This window comes from Cucurbita moschata, unplaced genomic scaffold, assembly GCF_002738365.1.
Source record: "Cucurbita moschata cultivar Rifu unplaced genomic scaffold, Cmos_1.0 Cmo_Scf00015, whole genome shotgun sequence".
Lineage (NCBI taxonomy): Eukaryota > Viridiplantae > Streptophyta > Magnoliopsida > Cucurbitales > Cucurbitaceae > Cucurbita > Cucurbita moschata.
Window position 1 is genome coordinate 1,401,572 of NW_019268531.1, and position 22,440 is coordinate 1,424,011.

A 22,440-nucleotide genomic window follows, 5' to 3' on the forward strand; every position below is an offset into this window, starting at 1 on the left:
TTTTTTTTTTTTTTTTTTTTTGTCTTTCCAATTTTGTTCATGCCGTCTTTTATTAATGATCCATAATAATTCGTTTTTACACTTAATATTGGTAAATTTTTAAATATGATAAAAGTTGCAATTTAGTATAATACGGTTCGTCGTATTGAAACTTTGAAAACAATTTAAAATTCGTTCTTTTTAGATAGATTCGTTTAACGTAGATCGAAATATAATTAATCAATAACACAAGAAAAATACTCACGTCTTTTCTTAATTTAATATTTACTTTTGAATACAAATAGACCAATTACAGACGCTGCTTAATTGATAAATTTTGATTAAATAATTTTTTCAATTTAACTTAGGTGAGAGTGTTTAAGAAGTTTTAATTAAAATCCTCACCTTTTAATTTTCTTCGATTATACATTTATGGTTGGGAAGTATTAAAGTTGGCTTATAATAAATAAAAAGAAACAAATTAAGTTTGGTATATATATATATCTATATTAAAAAAAAAAGTCCCATAAATATTCAAATTATTTTTGCAAAATTTTAATTTTTATTGTACCCATTTATTACCAAGTAATATAGGATTAAAAATATAAAAATTAAATTAAACTTTGTAAGATGTAAGAACAAACTTATAAATCTTTTTAACTCTTTGCTAACTAATTTTCCTAATTAATACATGTATTAATTTCATTCATATTTGGACACATTATTAAATAATGAATGAATTTGTTTTATAGACTTACTCGGTTTTTAAATGCTATATTTATAAACCATTTCTTATTAAACGTGTCAAAATGTAATTTAATTAATCCAACTCAAAAAACTAATAAATATGGTAGGATTAGGTATTTATGTGAGTGCCCACAGTCCCAAGGACAACGTGGTATTTTACATACTTATATATAGGAGCAGAAGAAAGGCAGATAGATTTGTTTAATTAATTTAGTTTTTAAATAACCATTGATTCCATCTTACCTAACTGGACAGAAGATTTAGCCTTAATCAATAAATTGACGGATACCAACTAATTAACCAATACACTACATTACTTACCCATAATTACCTAACATTTTTTAAATTCATGATTAAACTTGATAATAACCATATTGCTATTATAGTTAGTTAGATTGAAAGTAATTAATGACTATCAATATAAATAAAATGAGATAATTTTAATTTGTTTGAGTATTTTTCAGTCAGTTTATATTTAATATTCGAATATTTCTTATAATTTTATTTTTCTCTATATTCCGTACAATTTTCCTATCCAGTTAAACGGTTACAGTTTAGAAACTAATAGATCGGATAAAACTCGGCGCGTAAACCGTTGAATGAATCACGGTTTTCCCGGAAAATTTCTGGAAGCCCATCTCCTTCCCCTTCCCGTGTCGAGTCAAGTTCTTCACTTCAATTTTCTACTCCAAAGGAAGGACGTATGCTCCGTTTCCCATCTCTGATGAAAAAAACCCTAGATTCTTGAATTACACGCTCTGAACTCTACACTCAAGAACGATGTCGCTTGCTTTCCAGTACCTTTCACTGAGTTCATCTTCTCCTTCCCCTCCCCCTCCCCCTTCAACCTCTTACTTCTCCGTCTTCTTTTCCAGGAATCCGTGCTTGTCTCTTGGATTCGCTCCTGGCCGCTTCCCAAACGCTCCGTCTTTTCAAAATTTTGATTATAAGCTTCGGAGAACTTTTAATTTTGGTTCCATTAATGCTCATCACTTGTGTCCTCGAGTTTCTACATCTGGAGTAGGCCGGGGACACAGTGGTGATGGTGATTTCGATATCGATTCTTTACTTTCAGCTGCCGAGTTGTTTTGTCTCGTTACGTCGTTGATCGCTTCTGTTGGTTTCGCTCTGAGTTGCGCGAAAGCCAGCTCTAAGAGCGTGTTCTTGGCGGTGTTCAGTGACAGGATTTTCGTTGGCGCAATTTTGTTTCTGGTGGCTGGGGTTGCACTTGGTGCTTGGATTCGTAGGCGGCAAGGGAATCGATTTTTTCGACAAACAGCGAAGGGCTTATTAGAGGTGAATTTGGTGGAAAACACTAACAAGCTGGAGGAGGATTTAAGGAGCTCAGCAACGGTGATTAGAGTCTTATCGAGGCAGCTGGAGAAGCTCGGGATTAGATTTAGAGTTACTCGAAACGCTCTGAAGAAGCCCGTCGAGGAGGTAATTCTAGTTCTCGAAAATTTGGACGCTGTTTCTTTAATACGAAATCTCAGGATGATATTTAACAAAGTTAATGATGGTTCCCTGAAGACACTAGCATGATAATGACAGAGAAATCGAATCACGGTGGACGATCAAAATATTCTGAAATCTTAGAAATTAGATGAACCAAGTGATAGGTTTATGTAATTTTGCAAAACAGAAAAAAAGGTGAATATATATATCTGCAGGTAGGTTAGATAACATAGAATTTGAAGGTGGTTAATGATAAAAAAATTCTTCAAAAAAGGATGATATCTGAATGGTAATTCTGGTTATAGTTATCGATGAACTTCAATTTCTTGGAGATTTGGGCAGCGTTTGAAAATTGAACACTCCAAGTAAGGAAAAAGACAAGTAGAGGACCTATACTGAATTTTTTGGCGTTGAACTCCCACGAAATCCAAAAAGAGATGTTATTTTTAAGAAGCAGTCAAATCCTGGAATTTATAAATAGGCAGTGTTTTCCTGCGTGGCAAACACACTCCAAAAAGAAAACAGGAAAAAAAAAACTCCTATATGAGCAGCTTTGGCGCAGTGAGCTAATTGTATTGGAATGATTTGGATGTGTTCATGTGTGGTGGTGAAGAAAATTTATGTGCTGCAGGGGTTCGGTTACAATGTGAAATAACATGTTGATGGTGAAAATCTACGTCAAGATGCAAACTTTTATCTTCATAACTTGGCCTATTAACTTTATTGCTTTTATGTTGCTAAGTTTAGATGCCATTTCCCATAGCATGCAAGTATTGATCACTTTTTGAAGACTGCAGCTTTAGCCCAAAAAACTTTCGAGGCCACTCGAGCATTGGCAGTTCGAGGGGATATTTTGGAGAAGGAGCTTGCTGAAATCCAGAAAGTCTTACTGGCTATGCAGGTGCTTTAAGTCTTCCATTCGGTGTAAATTCAATGGTCTTAAGTTTTTCAAGGAGTGATTTACGTGATTATAGATAAGCATCATGTATTAGTGTTCAAGAAGTTAGAATTCAAAACTCAAAGGGATACAATTTACAGATAAAGCATAATGTATTAGTGTTCAAGATGTTAGAATTCAAAACTCAAAAGGAACAATAGAATGCAAGGTAGAATAATATCAATTGGCCTGATTATTGCATATTCAACAAGATTTATTTCTTCATATAGGATTGCATCTAATCTGATTTAGATTTCTTGTCTGAGTGAGGGTTTGTAGGAACAGCAACAAAAGCAACTTGAATTGATTCTTGCAATAGGGAAGTCGGGAAAGATATGGGAAAGCAGACAGGAGCACAGTGGAGGACAAAGTTCTACTGGGAGGCATGATCTGGTCGACGAACGCTTAAATCAAAAGGAAGTCCAGGACGCTTGAGCCCTTTGGAGAAGAGACTGGAGATAGCTTAGGATTCTTTAATACAAGTTACCATGGCAGTTGTTGCACAATGACAGAATAGCAGTACGGAATATGAGTTTTGTGGCAGTGTAGCCTATGGCATTTATCACTTGATACTTCTTGCCAGAAAAGATTTTGGGTCTCCATAATGTGCGATTTAATGGGAAATGAAAATTGGACTCAGATAGGAAGTGTACAGCGGCAGGGGAAGTGTAATCAGGGAAATGTATTCGTTACGGGTCATTGTGATAATGGAATAAACATTCTGCTTAACCATTGTAATTTTGATTTTTCGTTGTACCAAGGTGGTTCACAACCACTTCCATCTTTTAAAGCCATTTGCATCTGAAGTTCCCCTCTCTTCCACTGCGCCCGTGACATCCATTCTGCTTAACAGCTGTAATTTTAATTTCTCATTCTCGTCCAGGTCGTCGGCAGGCCAACAGTAAATTCAGAGTTGCAGACTGAGCGAGCACTATTCTTCCTGGATATCTGACGGTCTCTTAAGTTCAGTCGGTCTGCTTTGTATGCGATCCTTCATTTGAATTTATCCTCTCTAATCTTTTCTGAATATGAACAAGTCAACAGGTTCAGTCGTAGCTGAGATTCTGTGGAGTCCTTTACAGGGAACTTTTACAGGGGCGTGGACGGCAATTCAAATGAAGAGACGTCAGGCTGGGAACCTGCAACTTGCTTTTTTCATGTCATGGAAGCTACGACATGCAACACTTGCCCTATCAAAACCATACAATTTGGTGGTTACGGAAGGGAAGCTGGTGTTCGACAGAGGCATGTAACAGCCAAGTTCTTCAGGTTCGGTTTATTGATTTCTCTTTGTTAAGTACAGGGAGCCCAAAACATGAGAAGGCCCGCGTTCATAATGAGTTTTCCCACTGCGTACCAGGCTCTTTTTCTTGGAGTTCGGTAATGTTTCGGAATGATCTGATGCATTTGATAACTTAGTTGACTAATTGCCCTGTAAAAATAAATCAACAGGTCTGAAGGGAGTCGAGGAATGTGGCAGATTATTTGCAGCATTCTTTTCGCCTTTTACCAGCAAACACTGCATCTTCTTTATCACACATCATTGTATTATATTCTGGGCGAGTAGGATCTGCTGACTTGACACTTTTTCATTCATTTGGATCAACTATGGTCGCCTGTTCTATAAAATTTTAAATATTTTGAGTATTTTGTTCAGTTGGATGTTGGTAGATTTCAATAGGCCATCCTGGTCAGTTTTTTCGATTTTTTAGGCAGTTGATTCAAAGGTTTGATATTTGACATTGGTACAGGTTAAGTTTTGAATCAGACCAAACAAATTCACTTACATTCTTTTTATTTAGATTGCCAACGTGTGGATATTAAATGCATTCATCAACAGTTATCTGTTTGAGCCATAAGTAATTGTTACATTCATATAAAAAAAATGTGACTTCCAAGTCCAACAGTGTATATTGTAAATTAGGATTACGGTATTTTGCAGCTGAGTAAACTAGTTGTATTATAGTTGTATAAGGAATATATAGAATTGGATGACAAGCTTACTTTGTAATCACAGAATCAGTTGCGGATGCACATTCAAATACTTCGTGAAGTCGTAGACTGGAGATAAATAAATCTCCTGTATGAGCAGCTTTGGTGCAATGAAGCGTTGAAGGAAGAGCTATCAAATGCTAGTTTGAAGTTTAGTGATTCAAAACATGTGCTCAATATTCTTGGACATTGGCGTACCTTGGTAGATGAAGAGAACGGTTTTTTTCACAACACAAACAAATTTGGTCCACAGTCAGAGGAGAAGGGAGAGAGAAAGGCGCGGCAATAGCAAATAAATCTCAATGGTCCAGTCCAGTCCATTCCATTAGCTATTATTGGTTGCTTGGGAGATGAGATGAGATGAGGTAGTCGCTGCATGCCCATCAGCGCAGCATTTGTAATGTAAAATCAATGGCAGTGAAGATTGCAGAAGAGTGAAACAAATGCAAAGGGGAGAGTGGGTGAGTAAATGCGGTCCCTTTGCAGCCAGCCAGACTAGTGATTGACAGCCTAAAGCTGTTACAAAGCTGTACAATGGAAGAATAGGGCGTCCTTTGTATGTGATGTGAGTACTCCATATTTGTTTTTCCCTCACTGTATTGTTCCTTTCACCGTTCTGCTGCAATCTGCCCTCTTACTCAGAACTTCTCTCTCAGTTACTTGTGGTTGTGGTGCGATTGGTGGAAGTGGAGCAAAGTACCAGAAAAGTGTGGCAACTGGGTCTTTATTACGTATGATTTTTACTCCTTTGCACCGTTGGATCCATGAGTTCTGGGTATCCATGACTGGATGACTACCATGAATTTGGCTACTGTTTGGGCCACCTCATTACTTCTTGTGCTTGTACATCTTCTTCTTCTTCTCTCGGCCTCTCCTCCTCCCATAGTATGCCTTCTCTTTCTCTTTCTCTTCCATGGCTTTCTTTCCATTTTTTTAATGTTTCTTTTAATGACAAGTTTTTATGCTTGCTGGTTTGATCAGGGTATATCTTTCGAAGACAAAACCAGGCTTGGATCCACCCCACCAAGCTGCCATAACAAGTGCAACGAGTGCCGCCCATGCATGGCGGTGCAGGTGCCTAGTATGCCTCGCCGTGCCGGCCGGTTGGATTCGCCCTCGGCTTTGCCAATGAGATTTTTTGACTCGTCTCCTCAAGGGAACAGATACTCATTTTACAAGCCATTGAGTTGGAAATGCCGCTGTGGGAACCGCTTCTTCAATCCTTAGACCAAATTGCATGTCCTGTATGGAGGCTTGGTCTTCCTTTCATTCCCCCTGGTTTTGTAAATGGCATTGAATTGTTTCTTTTTTTAATAGAAGGATGGAATTCTTTGTTCAGAGAGAAGCAAGATGTTCGTTTTTATTTTTATTTTGTGACATAATTTTATAAGAAAAGTTTGATCCCACAAAAAGAGATCTTTGAAAATTGTTCTTGAAAAGAAAAATTGAATTTGCTAACATTTATGTATCTCTTTGTTGTGGCATGGGAAATAGTTTTATTTATTACTTACAATAAATGATTTGGGAGTCTCAATCAATGGGATGTGATAACTTTTACAGACATATTTATTACTTTGGTGATTGTTACAAGAATTATTATTTGTTCACATCTCTAATGAAAATAATGCCGTTTGATTATTTATTTTCAACTTTTCTCTATTTGATATTGAAAAAAAAAATCAATTAATAAATAGAAAAAATTAGTTTTTCTTCTTTAATTGATTAAATATATGTATCATAGTGAACTTTCTTTAAAATTTTATCAGAAAATTTATCGATTTCATATTGTAGGTAATATTTATAATTGATTGAAGGGATATCTCAATAACAAATAAATTATAGTATTTATAGACTTGCATGTTATTTTAGGCAGTTTCGATTAGAACCAAGCTCAATAGGTTAAGCGATTTATTAACTTATGATCTCCGTGTGTTCGAGTTTCAATTAGGACCAAGCTCAATAGGTTAAGCGATTTATTAACTTATGATCTCCTTGTGTTCGACTCGAGAAACCTCCGTACCACATGTTTTGACACGTGATGACCACGTCGACTTTAGAGGGGTCCACGTGGATTTGTTATTTTATTATAACAATATTTATTATCTTCATAATCGAGATCTAAATCAAGTTGAAAGTAGGTAGTAAACTCATAAGTTACTCGAGAAAAGGTGAACTCGTGGGGGGAGTGATAATGTCAAGAGGAATAGGGATTCGTAATTGAGGCCTATAACGGTTGCAAAATCCGTTAAGTTGCCGGGCGCATTCCGCGCCGCAGAAACTCGAAGCTGGTCTCGTTTTCCATCTCTGAGCCATGGCGAGCATCACTACAATGCTCCTTCGTCCCACTTTCAAACCTTCTTCTTCTGATATGGTTTCCCTTACTCTCCGTCGATCTCTTCCTCCCACAGCCATCCACTTCCGGACCTCCAGAAAATCCACCACTCACAAACTTTTCTCCCTTTCAGTCTCAGCTTCTTTACAAGCTCTAATATTCGACTGCGACGGCGTGATCCTCGAGTCCGAGCATTGCACCGCCAAGCCTATAACGATGAGCATTGAGTTCTACGACGAGCTCCAGAACCGCATTGGTGGCGGTAAACCGAAAATGCGATGGTATGGTCCTCATCATTTTATGTTAGTTTAATATAAATTGGGTATCCTAGTATTTGTTTTTCTTAAAAAAAAACTGGATTAGTATTATACATACGTACTGTTCAAGCATCCTTGCGCATTCAAAGGAAAAGTTTAGTACTGGCATAGGCTTATCTTCTTAAACTGATCTATTGGTTCTAGGGATATGACCATATATTTTGTGCTAATACGCAAGTTCGTGATGCACTTTGTGCTCTGATTCTCAGAGATTTTATTAATTCCCTTTCTTTGATATCGTAGGACTGGAAAACGGACAGGTACAAAGAAATAATCAAATCTGGAACCGTAAGCAATTAATTAGGACAATCTGTCCTATCCAACTTGCTTCGCTCCGTAACCTATCCCTTTCTTCTCTTTTTTGTTCTTTCTTCACCCACCTATTTTCTTTATTCTTTTTCTTCTCAAACACTTGGTAAATAAGTTCATTCGTCTTTCTTCCGTCCTGGCCTGGCTTGTAGTCTCGAATCAAGGCTTTCCTTCACCAGATTGAACTCGGTAAAAGAAGAAACCTGAACCTCTACTTCGCTCCTTCGCCTATCGGCTTCTAGATTGCTTTCATTCTACCAGGTGAAGCCCAGGCCTGGAGTTCTAAGATTGATGGATGAGGCAAAGTCTGCTGTAAGTAATATAAAGTTAACCTTCATGCTTTTTCCTAAAGTTAACCTTCATGCTTTTCCCTTGGATAAAGTTTCAAATTTTGAATTATCCTATCCCATTTGGGAAGATATCATCTTATTTTTGCCATCTACTGTTTTTGCCTTATATCACCTGTGGTAGTTCGATCCATGTTCCTCTTCTAAAACACGTGCCAATTAGTTGGGAACATTTCTCTGTTCATTTTATCATTAACCTATTTTATAATCGTTCTTTGCGTCAACTCTATCATTAATTTGTACTTCCTGTGTCATTACTTCATTTCTTCAAGTTGCTTAAGATACTTAAGGTAAAATATCATATTGTTTTGTAGGGCAGGAAACTTGCTGTATGCTCTGCAGCTACCAAAAGTTCAGTTGTTCTTTGCCTTGAAAGTTTTATTGGAATTGTAAGCCTTCAGACTTTGTTTTAATGAATTTAGAATCAACCGTCCTTTTATCGTGGTAATAATAATGTGCTTCGCTGATTTTAGGATCGGTTTCAAAATCTTGATTGCTTTCTTGCTGGTAAGCTTACTGCTTTTCCCGTGTAACGCTTTATTGTGGAATATAAGACTGCCATGCACTATTCCTGTTTATGATTCGACGTATAGCTATTCAACAATGAGGACATAATTGAATCCATGGGTGAGGGTGATAAGCTTGAAAGAATGTATCAGAGCCTTTGCTGTAGGATAATTGAATGTCCACACCCATGCAGTGGATGAACTACAAACGGTTTCCGTAGTCCTGTCTTATAACTGATGGGGTTGCCTTAAAAATCAATGATGATATCCATTTGTTTCAGTTCAGTTAGTCCTGCTAGTCAATTGATTTTTAGGTTCTTTTGTTTCTTGTAGGTGATGATGTGAAGGAAAAAAAACCTGATCCATCCATTTATATAACAGCTTCAAAAGTAACTAATACATAGTTCATGACTTTGAAGCCTTCTTCTTTTGACACGCAGCGGGCATGCATTGTTATTTTGACTGTGACATATGCCTTGCAGAAGCTAGGCGTGGTAGAAAGGGATTGCCTGGTGGTTGAGGACAGTGTTATTGGCTTGCAGGTATATCAATTGTTCTTTAGCTATTACGTTATAAATTGAGAACTTGGAGAACGAAAACAAAATTTTTACATAAATTTTTTTGTTATATTATCTGATATCACTTGTAAGGATGACTTCCTTACTATTTGTATTGATATTAACGAGCAGCAAAACGATTACAAAATAGCCAAACACCCAGCCTATTCGAGAGGGCTGGTAATCTCTCCCTAGAACACTATCCCGTTACGAAATACTTCCCGTCTTCTATCTCCTACCCGAATACGAAGCTGTTAACAAACCCTTCCCGCGCAGTATCCAGGTCTACACCTACGCTGAACTACCATACTACACGCCCCACTAATATCCACAGACAACCTTAACTAATTTCCCTTTATTGCCCTTCCTCGAGTATGTGTATTCACAATTGGGGGCCTAACAAAATCTTCTCCAAACCTTATTTGCATTTTTAGGCTGCAACAAAGGCTGGAATGCAATGTGTCGTAACCTACACAACTTCCACAGCTAACCAGGTAAGAATGTGCTCCGAAGTTTATGTGTTATGTTTCCAGACTCACAGGTAGATCGAAAACAATATGTTTTCCCTTATCTGAAAACTTGGCCAAGTATAACCCTGATGGTGACTATCTTGATTTATTGAAATTAGGATTTTAAAGAAGCGATAGCAACCTATCCAGACTTGAGTGACATAAGGTACGTAAGCTAATTAAGTTTCTCTATTATGTTGTGTTCTTTATTTAATCCCTTGGCATTATTCTTGGTTTTGATTTTGGCACAATAAATGCAGATTGACGGACTTAAACTCTCTACTACAAAATGTTGCCACTACAAGATAGAAAATTGTTTACAACATTGAATTGATTAAATAACCAAGGAGCATCCCTATGAAGTTTTTTGCTGCTGATATTGTTTTGGCATTTCCACAATGTACAGGTGTACATTTATATTTGAATGACAAGATTTAATAATTTTATTTTTCCAATCTTCTCCCTTTCTAGAAAATTTATATTTTGAATGCACTACCAGAATCGGCATCATAATATGCTCTGTTTAGACATTGTGCATTGGTCGACGGTCAAGGGTAGTTGATACAAGAGGAGCTGGACTTATTAGCCTTCTCAGGTGCCCAACTAATTCACCCTTTTGCATACACTTCTCAGGTGGCGGACTGGGGATGAGGATTGTTTGGCGGTGGAGTCGGTGGTAAATCAAGAACGGAAAGCTGTTCAACTAAATCAACAAAGAATGAAGCTACGTATTTTATGGAAGAGTGCTGGAAACGAGATGTAATACTATACTTTTTCCCATCAATATCCTCGGCCAGCGTAACAGCAAGTCTTATTATTGTCTGATACTCGATCAAAGAATTAGCCTAGCGTGGCATAAGTACTGTTCATTCCTGATAAGTCTTATTCACTGATACTTTTTCCCCATGAATATCCTCGTTAGTACTACGATAACCCAAAACATAGTTCTTCGAAATTGAGGTCTTGAAGCTTTTCATCTTCGTTGATCGAGATGAGCAAGTCAGTGGCGGATAAACCTCATGCAGTGTGCATCCCATATCCAGAGCAAGGGCACACGTTGCCTCTTCTGCAATTAGCCAAGCTTCTTCATTCAACTGGTTTCCACATAACCTTTGTCATCCCCGAGTTCTATCACGACCACATAAGGCACTCCCAGGGACTTGATGTCATGAAGGGCTTGTCCGACTTCCAGTTCCGGATCATACCAGACGGGTTGCCGCCATCCGAACGCAAAGCCTCCCCAGATGTTCCGACTCTCTGTGATTCAACTAGGAGAAACTTTTTGAACCCGTTCAAACAGTTGGTGGCTGGGCTGAATTCCTCGGTGGAGGTGCCTTCAGTAAGCTGTATAATTGCTGATGGGGTCTTGAGCTTTGCTATAAAGGCTGCTGCGGAGTTGGGGATTCCAGAGGTTCAGTTTTGGACTGCTTCTGCTTGTGGCTTCATGGGGTATCTGTATTTTGATGAGCTTATTCAAAGAGGAATTCTGCCGTTCAAAGGTGCGAACTTTCCTGAGGCTTCTTCACTTTTATCATGTATTGCGATGCCCATGATTTTACAGAGTGGTGATAAACTAGTTGTTAAAAATTTGATTATGATAATTGTTTCGGTTTATTTCAATATAGCCATGGACATATTACTGTTCGAATTTTACTTGGAAAGAAAATCATCATCTTATCTGTAAAACCTGGTATAAGCTTATTCATCCCAGAAAATTGCCATTTCTTTACCAGATGAAACATTCTTGAGTGATGGTACACTTGACACACCCATCAATTGGATCCCGGGAATGAAAAACATCCGCCTGAGGGACCTCCCAAGTTTCATCAGAACTACAAACATAGATGACGTAATGTTTGATTTTATGGGATCGGAAACCCGAAACTGCTTGAGTTCTTCTGCTATCATCTTCAACACATTCGACGAGCTTGAACATGATGCGTTAGAAGCAATTTCAACAAAGTTTCCCCAAATATACACAGTTGGTCCCTTATCCTTACTAAGCAGAGAAGTAACTGAAAGCCATTTGAAGCCATTAAGATTGAGTGTGTGGAAGGAAGACCAAAAATGCCTCGAGTGGCTTGATACACAGGCCCCCAAATCTGTTGTGTATGTAAGTTTTGGCTGCTTAACCACGGTGACGGACCAAAAGTTAAGAGAATTTGCATGGGGACTGGCAGAGAGTAAGCAGCCATTTTTGTGGGTACTGAGGCCTGATATGGTCTTGGGTGATGCAGCTATTTTACCTGAAGATTTCTTAGAAGAAACGAAGAACAGGGGATTTCTAGCAAGTTGGTGTCCGCAAGAGCAAGTTCTTGCACACCCATCAGTTGGGGCTTTCCTCACTCACTGTGGTTGGAATTCTACTTTGGAAGGCATATGCGGGGGCGTGCCATTGATATGCTGGCCATTCTTTGCAGATCAACAACCAAATACTCGATATGCTTGCGTCCATTGGGGCATTGGCATGGAATTGAACGATGACGTAAAGCGCACAGACATTATAGCAATTCTGAAGGAAATTATGGAAGGAGACAAAGGCAAGGAGTTGCGGCAAAATGCTGAAGAGTGGAAAAGGAAAGCAGAACATTCAACTGCTGTCGGTGGTTCATCCTACGGTAATTTCAATAGATTGATTAAGGAACACTTTCATGCTAATTAGTTAGCTTAAGCAAATTAGTCATGAAGAGGAACATATTGCAGAGCTTAGTTTATACATGCTCTTGGATTAATTATTACTCATTTCCTTGAACTTTCGACATTTGCTCTGCCCCTGATTCTATGCGGTATTAACAGGAGTAATTTTAGAAAAATAATCAAAGAAAAGATTGGACTAAAAATCCTGAAGAAATAAATTAAAGATTGGATAATGTCAGTTGTCAGAGTGCTATGGCCTGCCAATTAATTCTAAATTAAGAGATCAAAGTAGAAAGTGGATAATAGTTTAGGGACAATAATTGAGAGACAGGACGAACAAGAAAAGAAGACAAAATAGCATCGTTAGGTTTAAACAAAAATATAATTTTACAACTTTTATATATGCGTCATTATAGTCTAAAGAATTGATCAAAATAAGAAGATAAATAAGTTCTTGACCGACCGTTCCCAAATTTGTTGACCTTAAAATTAAATAAAAGGAAAAAGAAAGGTATATTCAAAGTTTGAAACAAAAATAATATAAATTTTGGGGGTGGTGGTGCTCGACGGACTGCTTTGCCTTTCTTATTAGTTTTTAAGCAGTCTGTGACCGTTGTTTGTGATGAAACTTGAAAGTCTGGCTGATTATAATATTTTTTCAATCGTACCCTCTTGTATTATAATAATATCAACTTGACAACTTTTGATTCCATTTTTTTTTTAAAGGTTCTTCGTTATAACGTGGTTTATGTGAACAACACACCGATCTTAGTTCAGTTGATAGAGCAGAGGGGAACCCAGTGCAATGAACCAATGGATAATAAGAGAACGGAGCAGGCCTAAAACGCAATATGGACTGAAGCAGGACGACTCTTATGCAACACTAAACAACAGTTCAGTTCGTATACAGTAGAATCTTCACAAAGCTCCTCACCTTTTCACTATTATAAAACTTCATTACATTAACTACAAATTGGTAATATACACTAATTTTATAACATAAAAGTAGAAGCAGCAGCAGCAGCAGCTGAAGGCCACCATGAAGTTGGGACTGAAGCAGAGAAATTGAAAGCTCCGGGGGAGATCCATTTTAAATTTCAGTATTTCACTCAGATTTGGGGTCATTTTGGTGGTGAATTTTGGCCTGGCTTGATTGGTGAGCATCAACAAGGAAACACTGAATAAGCTTGTTCATCTCCTTGGGCTTCTCTATATTTAAAGCATGCCCTGCTTTCTTTATCACCACTAGTTCCGCACCATCACCTATGTGGCTGTAGAAATCAATAGCAAAATTGAAGAGATTACCCAAAAGAACCAACTAAATTTTCAGTTCTTAACTCGAAACACACCAGAATAAAGAGATAAACCCAAACAAGAATTAACACAAGTTCATCAGATTCACCTTTTGAGTCTGTGTGCCAATTCCATGGGGAATACCAAGTCCTTTTCTCCCCACATTATCAGTGTAGGCTGCATCCATTGTTAATCAGCCAGTCAGAAGAGTGGAAAAAATTTTGAAACCAAACCCAAACTCTGAAATCTTCTAATATATAATCAGACAAACCTGAGTAATCTTGGGAAGATCTGAGAACTTCCTTTCCTTGTGCAATGCTTGGATCAGCTCCTTCTTTTGTTCACGGTACTCGGTACACAGTTCCTACAGCACAACCAAATGTCATTTTAAAGTAAGCAATTTGGATGAGTCAACATAGTTATCAAAATCCTCGAAAGAAAACTGAACTTGTTTCAGATTCATGCTTGGCACAAAGAGAAAACCAAGAAAGACATGGATTTGGCAGAAACCCATTCATAAGATGCAAATGTTGTCAGAAAACTCAAGAAATAAACTGAATGATGAATTACTTACATCGATAAGGTCGTTGACCAAGCAAGAGGGTCCAATTCTAATAGGCTTGAAAAACGCAATACGGATCATTTCCTTCAACTTCTCCGGCGTTTGAGGAAGCAAGACGCTCACTGCCTCCTCGACGGACTTCACCTGGAACATCCCATCTTCCATATCTTTATCTTCCAAGCAAACGCCAGTACAACAGAGCACCAATTTCTCCATCCTATCAGGGAACTGTGCAGCCATGCTATAAGCCACAAACCCACCATAGCTTATCCCCACCGCGTTTGTAGTCCGTACTCCATGAGCATCCAAAACACCCATAACACACCGAGCCTGAAATGCCTCGGAGCGATCGGAAAGGGTGGTGTAGGATTCCCCAAAGAAGACCAAGTCAGGGACATAGATATTGAAGTGGGCGATGAGTGGGCGGACGAATTTGTTCCACTGCCACACTGCATTTGCTCCCATGCCATGGATCAGAACCAAATTGGGCTTAGTTTCTCTGCGGGTTTTGGGGATCCAGCAGTGCATGACGGTGCCGTTTCCGAGATCGGTGGTGGCGGATCTAAGACCCACTCTAGAGAAACAGGAACGGTACCATGCCTCCATGATCGATCCATACCTAAAACACTGAGCCATTATACCAGAACAGGATCAAAATAACCCAACTGAAGAACAGGAACAAATTGAAATCCTGAAAATTGTATGAGAAATGGAATTTACTCTCCGGCTCTGGAAATTTGGATTGACGCTCTGGAGATGAGTGGGAGACGGCAGAAAGCAAAATGGTTATATAGGACAAAAGGCACACCCATTATATTTTAAAATTTTATTTAAAACAACCATTAGACTCGTTAAAAACCTTCTACAATTTTTTCAAGAAATAATTGATGAAGAACCAACGATATTTGGTCAAAGCAACCATTTCAGCAGAAATTTTAATTATTTCTATAAATAATAAATTCATTCAGATTTATATATATTTTTAAATATGTAATTGGACTACACAAACATACGAAGATACGAGAGTATCATAGTTAAGATCGGGTCATTGCTTTTGGTCAAACCACTTCATTGATTTCAAAATTAGAGCCCTCAAATGTTATCCATATTTTTAATTTAAAATCGATACCTCATTCTCTAGGGCCTCGTTTTTTTTCTTCTTCTTTTGTTGGTCAAGTAATACAAAATAAGTTATAAGAATCTAAACAAACAAATAAATAAAAATGAAACTGTTACAATTGAAAGAGAATCAAGTTTCCAGGTCAAATATTTGATTTTGACTATTTATTTCCAAATAAATGGGTATAAACTAAGCAATCACAGGACTGATTATATAAATTTTAGTCCTTTCTATTCATTTCCTAATGTTCTCTAGGCAACAATTATTAAATGTTTTAAGAGTGCTTGAGCTCAAAAACACCATAAAGAAATGTAAACCGATTGTACAAACTTGAAAATTGACTTCAACAGAGAGTTCTACATACATGTAGTATGTAACATCAAAGCCGTGCACAATGAACACAGTAAGAACACCTTGATCATCTACTGCCATATCGCAATTTGCTAAGCTAAATAATGCAACACATACCCAATTAGATTCTTGCGAATGCTTGAACCGAGTTCCAAATGATGACACTTTCTACATGAAAAGGGAACCTACTTTTGGATACCCATACCCAGTTGACTGTCAAATTTGGCCCTTGAAATAACCCTCAAGGTTTCCGTGAAGTTGACGGTCCGAGGTATGAAACATTTTCATGCAACACTAAAAGCAATTGAATTACTTCATAAACTGGGCACTCCATCGCCATCTCTCCTTTCCACCCCTTTCCTAAATGCCCCATTTCCACCGCCTCCCACCTCCCCAAGCAATGACACAAGTATTAGAAACCATAACTAAGGAAGGGGCCGCGCGAACGCAGGCCCCCACTGCCACAAATTATGACGTAGGCTCTGCCACATTGAACAGACCTTAGGCGGGCACCCCTCCAAAGTGCAATGGAGGTCACCAACCTAGGCTATGGGTCTTCATGATCACCCAAAGGCCCCGTCCAGGTAAGTATGTTTCAACGATGCCCGTTGATTTCATTTTATAAGTGGTGCGCGCTTTGCTTCTTTGAGGCTTCACCGATGTGGGACAGACAAAACGAAAGTGCATTCCAAAAATAGAACCAATCTCGTCCTTTGGCTTTCCTGGGCAAACTCTCCGTTTCTTTTTTGTTTTGTTTTCTTTTTTCTCTTAAATAAATATTCAGCTTATAATTTGTAAGATGGATATGATAAGTGTTATGTTTAAATTCCTTGCAGTTCACATAATATAAATCAATTTCTACAAATCATATATTCTTAATATTTTTCTATCGATAGGCAGGAAAAATTGTCCAACTCAAGTGTCTTGAACATAGTGTAAATTTGTTATTTTCTAAAAGGATTTTGATGAATTTTAGTGAAGAAACAACTTGGGATAAGAAATCAAGGCATATAAAATCAAAATTATCTTCAAATTTCACGTCGTATTCATAAGCAATACTTAAATTTAATTCCAAACACGATTTGAGAAATTTGTGAAGAGATACTCGCTTTCTTTCTTTCTTTCTTTCTTTCTTTTTTTTTTTTTTTTTGAAATAGCTATTTTTATTAGTTTCTTTAAATTATTCAGAATCCGTTTAGGCTTGAGGGAATTAAAGAGAGAAATATTGCTAAAAATTAAATTGATCAGAAATAATTAAAGTAGAAATATTGATTTATATATACATATTCAAAATGTACACCTCCTTCATGGGGAGCTCGTCGCTTATTTTCCCATTTCCTTCTCCAGCGCATACAATATGTGTATATATATATATATATATACTAATCATGCCCAAAAAGAAGAAAAAAAAACGAGAAAAAGATTGGGCGATGACTTACCGTTAAACTGGCATCATGATCGCCGGCGACTCTGCGACGGTGGCTCAGAACGACTTGGTTGTTCTGAAGCTTCATCGTCATCTCGTTCTTCGGCGAGGAGATACGGGGGAGGGCAGCGGTCCAAGTCTTGGGTTTCCCATTCCTCAACATCTATGCCCCACTCGCCGGAGTCCATCCCGGCCATTGCCAGAGCTTCCAAAGAGACAGACATCTGACCTTTTTTAAAAAAAAGTTCTCTAAAAATAATGTATCGTTGTCGTCTGTGGGCTTGCGGGAATGACCATTATTTATATCTAGTTTGGGAGAGTTAAAGCTTCACGGTTTTCACAAAAATCACAAGCTTTTGCAAAAGATCTGAAGATTTAATCTATATCTTTTAACGAGTCGGGGTGCTTTGGTTCTCTGTTAATGATGCGATATTTGTTAGCTCCAGAAGATATGTAGACTTGGAAACTACGTTGCAGATAGTTATTAGTGGGGTTGTGATCCTCGTGAAACTCCATCCATTCTCACACACGCATGCTTCGTTCTTGCTACCCCTCCACCAAATTCAATGTCCTTTTTGTATTAAGGTATTTGTTCCAAGAACCTGCCTTCCAAATATCCTTTTACCTTACCGAAATATCTTTTTTACACAACTACTTCTACACCTTTTTTCCCCCTCCCACACTAAAATGGTCACAGGATTTATGGAAACAGAGTAGTAGATTTCGTGTATAATTTGATACAGAGTAGTAGTCGTTCCAAGAATCCAGTTTCAATATAGAAGAATCTAATAATCAGGAGGCAAATGAATCAAATTTTCCATATATATGCAAGGAATTTCGTATCTACAGATCTCTGAACAGACCTCAAAAACCACAAATTTTCCATTCCGATTCCGAATCGAAATTACATGGGAGTCCCAGCACCTCTTGCAAACAGTGATTCTCAATGGAACCAAACCCATCCAGAAACGATTCGAAACATCCATCATCCGAACCATTCCACGCGTTTGGGAAATTGACATCCTTCGAAATTCGATTAGAGTCTCCATCTTCATCCGTCTCCGGCGTTGCCGCCGTGACGGATGTTTTCCCCTTTCCATCGTCGTCATCCACGACTGCCGGCATGTGGCCTTCGAACAGCGCCATATGACCAAACAACTTGTCCTTACGGGAGAAGGTGGTTCCACACGAACACCGCCACTTGGACTCACCGCAGTGCTTCAAGTGGCTCTTCAAGTCGGCCATAACAGAGAAACTCTTCTTGTTGCAACGATTGCAGGAGAACATCTTAGGGCAGTGGCTCCGTTTGAAGTGATTTTTTACGCAAATCAACGACTTCAGTGCTCTAAACTTCTTGTGCATTTTGTTTCTCGGACAACCGTCGTAAGGGCAAGAAAATCGACTCTGCTTCGCCCTGCCGTTCGCATCAACAATATCCAACGGCTTCGCCAACGCCTCTGGGGTCTTGAATTGATTCCCATGGGCACGCATATGCATCCGCAAATTCGCGTCGCGCTTGAACCCTTTCCCGCAGATTTCGCAGAAATGGATGTGCTCCGCTAGCAATTCCATCGCATCCAACTCCACTATTTCCCTATCCGGCTCGAACTCATCTCCCTCGACCTTCAGCTCCGCCATTGATTTCTCTACTACAGGATTCGGATGAGTTAGAGTCGTCAAAGCCGTCAAATCCAGCGTACTCGGGGTTTCCTCTCGGGCGCAGGTTAGAAGAGCGGCGCCGTTGACGATGATCTGTTGGATTGCAGTGGCGATTTCAGATGAAACGGCATCCATCTGCCGATTGCTAATACGAACTTCTCTGTCGATGTTATCTGATAGGAATATTTGGACGGCATCCATTCTGGAACGGATCTTCGAGAGGTTTTGCAACGGAACCAGCGGGCCGCCGTTCCCGATCATACTCATCGGAAGTGGATCGCCGGAAAATTCCATTGAAGAAGTGGGATGATTCATGGGGAGTCGGAGTGTTGTTACAGCCAGGAAGTTGCAAGGAGAGAAGGAGGTGAATTTGACTTAAATGCTCGACTCACTCGACTCACTCGACTTATTGTGGGATGTTCAAAATGGCGTCGTTTTGGTGGTACGTAGATCGATGAACCCGGGCTGTAGTTCATTGAAAGTGGAACCGGGACTTGGGATCGACGGAGACGGATTAGCCTGCGTTTACTTGTCAACAGAAAACCAAGGGGAATAAAATATTTTCCCTCCATTTTATTATTTATATTTACTGCCAATTATAAATGAGTCTTAATTTACCAAATTAAGAACGGGCCATCTTAAAATTTTCTTTTTAATCTTTAAAAAATAAAAAGATCACCTTATCTTAAATTAATTATTAACACTCATTTTAAGTGTTAATGACAAAACTGACATAATATATCTCTTGTAATAAATAAATAAATAAAAGTTTTTTTTGTTTTTTTTAATTCTTCACCTTCTGAATAGATCCAGAAATTGCTATTTTTAAATATTATTGAATTTAAAAAATATTATTTTTAAATATAAAATAGAAACTATATTAATGAAATAAATATAGATGCAGAAGCGAAATTGTATTAATTTATGGGCTCTAATGCAAGATATCAAATATGTAAGTCTTAATTTTATGAAATTCTAATAGAAATTTTGATAATACTTATGAAATGTGATAAATAAAAAATAAGGCATCACTCTTATTGTTGACATTTTTATTATACTTTATGCGTAATCAAATATTGATTTATTCCTATATTAATATCAAATTCATGAATAAATTTTAAAATATTGAGTTAAATTTTTTTTTTCACATTATTTGTTGAATCAATAGAATTTAATATCGGCAGGTATTTAATAATTCATTTATGAAGTTGGAAGAGGCGACCCCAATGTGCCAATGACTTGTGACTTATTCTCACGATTTTCCCTTTCCGATGGTGCTTGTCATTGATTAGAAGCCAAGTCAATTTAGCGCACATGCCCTCAAAAGCTTTTGATCAAAAAATCATTTTTTTCATTTGGTTCATTTTCATAAATGGATTAAATTCAATCATTTTCATATTTTATACCTTTCGAAAATATTTCTGAAATCTTTAATAAATCTCACAATCGTCAATAAAGATGGGTATTGCTTAAAAGTACTTTTATGGAAAAGTTAAAAATAAAAAAGTTATTAAAATGGGTTAAAGTTTTAAGTTAAACTTTAACTTTTTTATTTTTTATTTTTTTATATAATTCTTCAAATTTGAAAATTTAAGTGGACAACTTACAGAAAAAATCTTAAGGTTATTAATATTAAGGCGTTTAATCCTTCCCTTTATTGTATTTGATAAATTTAAGTATGCTGTACATAATAATTAATTAAAATATCAATTAGAAAAGACAAAAATGTCAAAATAATGAAAATTTAAAATTCCCAAGATATTTGAATAGTAATTTTTTTTTTCATTCTTCAAATTTATATAAGTTTTAAATTTTATTTAATATATATTTATCAGATATATAAATTTTTACATGACGAATAAGTACCAAACATTTTTAAATTACCAGTATATAAAAGAATTTATTTTTAAGAATTAATAGACGTACTTAATATTTAATTTAACATCGTTTGGCGTAATAAAGAGATAATTGAGAGTTAGAAAAGTAATAGGATGGGGATGGGGAAAAGGCAGAAATGGGAGACGGAGGCGGCGGGGTCGACGGCGGAAGGTGGGGTAACGGTGGCGGAAGGAGTTGGACCACCGTCTTGTTGGCTGCGTAGCTGGTAGGAACTAGGAAGTGGAAATGACGCAAGCAATGACGAACAAAACAGGAGGAGGAAGGAAAGGAGAGTGTTGGGCAATTAATAAAATCCTCTTTATTCTTCGCACGTGCTCCTCTGTACATCAACGTGAATTCCTGTGTGCGCCACACGCCTCTCTTTTTTCGATGCTAACTCAATCGTGTAAAGACAAAATTGTCTTCTTCCTACCATTTATCTATAATTTAAAACATATTGCATAAAGCTTAAACTTTTTAATTATTCGTAAAAATTAAATCGTGAGCGATAAAGTTACCCCTACAAACATTAATAATTGCACCATAAAAAAATTTTACTCTCAAATCTTCATAAACGAGAAATTACCCACTAAGCTTCAAGGGCAAAACTGTAATTTAGTTTAATTTATAATATTGATCTAATGGGCCGATCTAAGCGTAGAGTTTTCCCGAGTTAGGTCCAGCTGCGATCCAATTCTTTCGTGGGCCCATTTCAGAAGGGCCCATTAAGAGATACTAATGTCTTCATCCCAAATAATTAAAAAAAAATTGAACGCGGTAAATATGTTGTTAAAATAATAATAAATAATGTGGAATTCCATTATTTATTATATAATTGGTGTCAAAAGCCAATGGTTGTGTGTTTTGGAGTTGTACCAAGCACTGCCAGCCCCCATCTACTGTTTCATGAGATTCAGAAGTGGATTAGGTTTTAAAATTTTGGCCTTATATAAGAAGTCGTGGGAGAAAAGAAATTAAAAATTATTTAAAAAAGAAATAACAAATTGTCAGGTAGAGAATTGTAGTTTGACGAAGATGAAGGAATTGGACCTCATCAAAACGCTGTCTCATTATAATAACATATTGTTTTCAATTTAATATATTTAAAAATGTAACATAATTAGAAGACCTAACAGTAATGGAATATAAAATGAATGATTAAAAATATAATTTGGAGTTTACCATTCAAATTTCAACCCATCATGTCAATAATAATCTGTCATGATTTAACCCTATAATCAATCAAGGAAGAAGGAGGCACAACAAGTATCCATATCAATTATTGTAGTGTAATGCCCATATAACCATAGACTCTAAATTATTTAAGGTAATATAGAGTAGAAAATTTGGGTCTCCTTATGATCAACTCCAAATCAATCCAATTATATTCTGTTAATTAATTCATCTATTATCTTTAAGTCTCACATATATATAAAGTCAAATGGTAGGCTGGCCACCACAATGTTGTTTGACTCTATCCCAGCTCCCAATTATTTACTCCACATCAACAAAAACAAAACAAAAAGA

The 22,440-nt window shown here is 37.3% G+C and overlaps 5 protein-coding genes and 1 non-coding gene across 8 annotated transcripts; 3 read left to right on the forward strand and 3 right to left on the reverse strand.

The window, feature by feature from the left end:
* The first annotated feature begins 1,338 nt into the window (after nucleotides 1-1,338).
* LOC111453332 lies at nucleotides 1,339-4,760 on the forward strand. 3 transcript variants are annotated; one of them, XR_002712249.1, is made up of 4 exons: nucleotides 1,339-2,166; nucleotides 2,972-3,082; nucleotides 3,398-4,387; nucleotides 4,571-4,760. XR_002712249.1 is itself a non-coding variant. In XM_023094387.1 (3 exons), exons 1-3 carry the CDS (start codon nucleotides 1,507-1,509, stop codon nucleotides 3,551-3,553), a joined length of 927 nt encoding a protein of 308 aa, XP_022950155.1. In that variant the 5' UTR covers nucleotides 1,339-1,506; the 3' UTR covers nucleotides 3,554-4,760. The 3 variants fall into 3 exon arrangements, 2 of the variants coding, with proteins under 2 accessions (XP_022950155.1, XP_022950158.1); XM_023094387.1 differs by having other exon boundaries at nucleotides 3,398-4,760; XM_023094390.1 differs by lacking the exon at nucleotides 4,571-4,760 and having other exon boundaries at nucleotides 3,371-3,491.
* Nucleotides 4,761-7,421: 2,661 nt separating this feature from the next.
* Nucleotides 7,422-10,703, forward strand: LOC111453459 (haloacid dehalogenase-like hydrolase domain-containing protein At4g39970). The gene is made up of 11 exons (XM_023094579.1): nucleotides 7,422-7,723; nucleotides 7,904-7,952; nucleotides 8,003-8,047; nucleotides 8,330-8,380; nucleotides 8,730-8,804; nucleotides 8,889-8,922; nucleotides 9,255-9,310; nucleotides 9,404-9,463; nucleotides 9,913-9,972; nucleotides 10,107-10,153; nucleotides 10,248-10,703. Exons 1-11 carry the CDS (start codon nucleotides 7,422-7,424, stop codon nucleotides 10,294-10,296), a joined length of 828 nt encoding a protein of 275 aa, XP_022950347.1. The 3' UTR covers nucleotides 10,297-10,703.
* LOC111453833 (linamarin synthase 2-like) lies at nucleotides 10,374-12,743 on the forward strand. Its single transcript, XM_023095093.1, has 3 exons — nucleotides 10,374-10,393; nucleotides 10,621-11,486; nucleotides 11,721-12,743. The coding sequence occupies exons 2-3, from the start codon at nucleotides 10,979-10,981 to the stop codon at nucleotides 12,647-12,649; spliced, it is 1,437 nt and encodes a 478-aa protein (XP_022950861.1). The 5' UTR covers nucleotides 10,374-10,393; nucleotides 10,621-10,978; the 3' UTR covers nucleotides 12,650-12,743.
* Nucleotides 12,744-13,477: 734 nt separating this feature from the next.
* Nucleotides 13,478-15,257, reverse strand: LOC111453865 (2-hydroxy-6-oxo-6-phenylhexa-2,4-dienoate hydrolase-like). Its single transcript, XM_023095144.1, has 4 exons — nucleotides 14,492-15,257; nucleotides 14,189-14,281; nucleotides 14,027-14,094; nucleotides 13,478-13,895 (listed from the first exon to the last, which is right to left on the reverse strand). Exons 1-4 carry the CDS (start codon nucleotides 15,113-15,115, stop codon nucleotides 13,730-13,732), a joined length of 951 nt encoding a protein of 316 aa, XP_022950912.1. The 5' UTR covers nucleotides 15,116-15,257; the 3' UTR covers nucleotides 13,478-13,729.
* A 1,123-nt stretch (nucleotides 15,258-16,380) lies between these two features.
* LOC111453909 lies at nucleotides 16,381-16,542 on the reverse strand. The gene has a single exon (XR_002712331.1). It is a non-coding gene; the product is annotated as a U1 spliceosomal RNA (small nuclear RNA).
* Nucleotides 16,543-18,165: 1,623 nt separating this feature from the next.
* On the reverse strand, nucleotides 18,166-19,637 carry LOC111453005 (protein SENSITIVE TO PROTON RHIZOTOXICITY 1-like). The gene has a single exon (XM_023093913.1). It carries the CDS (start codon nucleotides 19,348-19,350, stop codon nucleotides 18,241-18,243), a length of 1,110 nt encoding a protein of 369 aa, XP_022949681.1. The 5' UTR covers nucleotides 19,351-19,637; the 3' UTR covers nucleotides 18,166-18,240.
* Between the last annotated feature and the right edge of the window lie 2,803 nt (nucleotides 19,638-22,440).

Coding starts and splice junctions, on each gene's coding strand:
- LOC111453332 (XM_023094387.1), top strand. CDS start 1,507: ATGTCGCTTGCTTTCCAGTACCTTTCACTGAGTTCATCTTCTCCTTCC. Junction 2,167..2,971: donor TGAAGAAGCCCGTCGAGGAG/GTAATTCTAGTT, acceptor CACTTTTTGAAG/ACTGCAGCTTTAGCCCAAAA. Junction 3,083..3,397: donor AAGTCTTACTGGCTATGCAG/GTGCTTTAAGTC, acceptor GAGGGTTTGTAG/GAACAGCAACAAAAGCAACT.
- LOC111453459 (XM_023094579.1), top strand. CDS start 7,422: ATGGCGAGCATCACTACAATGCTCCTTCGTCCCACTTTCAAACCTTCT. Junction 8,048..8,329: donor AAATAATCAAATCTGGAACC/GTAAGCAATTAA, acceptor TCATTCTACCAG/GTGAAGCCCAGGCCTGGAGT. Junction 9,311..9,403: donor TTTATATAACAGCTTCAAAA/GTAACTAATACA, acceptor TATGCCTTGCAG/AAGCTAGGCGTGGTAGAAAG.
- LOC111453833 (XM_023095093.1), top strand. CDS start 10,979: ATGAGCAAGTCAGTGGCGGATAAACCTCATGCAGTGTGCATCCCATAT. Junction 11,487..11,720: donor AGGAATTCTGCCGTTCAAAG/GTGCGAACTTTC, acceptor TTTCTTTACCAG/ATGAAACATTCTTGAGTGAT.
- LOC111453865 (XM_023095144.1), bottom strand. CDS start 15,115: ATGGCTCAGTGTTTTAGGTATGGATCGATCATGGAGGCATGGTACCGT. Junction 14,282..14,491: donor TGGTCAACGACCTTATCGAT/GTAAGTAATTCA, acceptor GTTGTGCTGTAG/GAACTGTGTACCGAGTACCG. Junction 14,095..14,188: donor ATCTTCCCAAGATTACTCAG/GTTTGTCTGATT, acceptor CAATGGATGCAG/CCTACACTGATAATGTGGGG.
- LOC111453005 (XM_023093913.1), bottom strand. CDS start 19,350: ATGAATCATCCCACTTCTTCAATGGAATTTTCCGGCGATCCACTTCCG.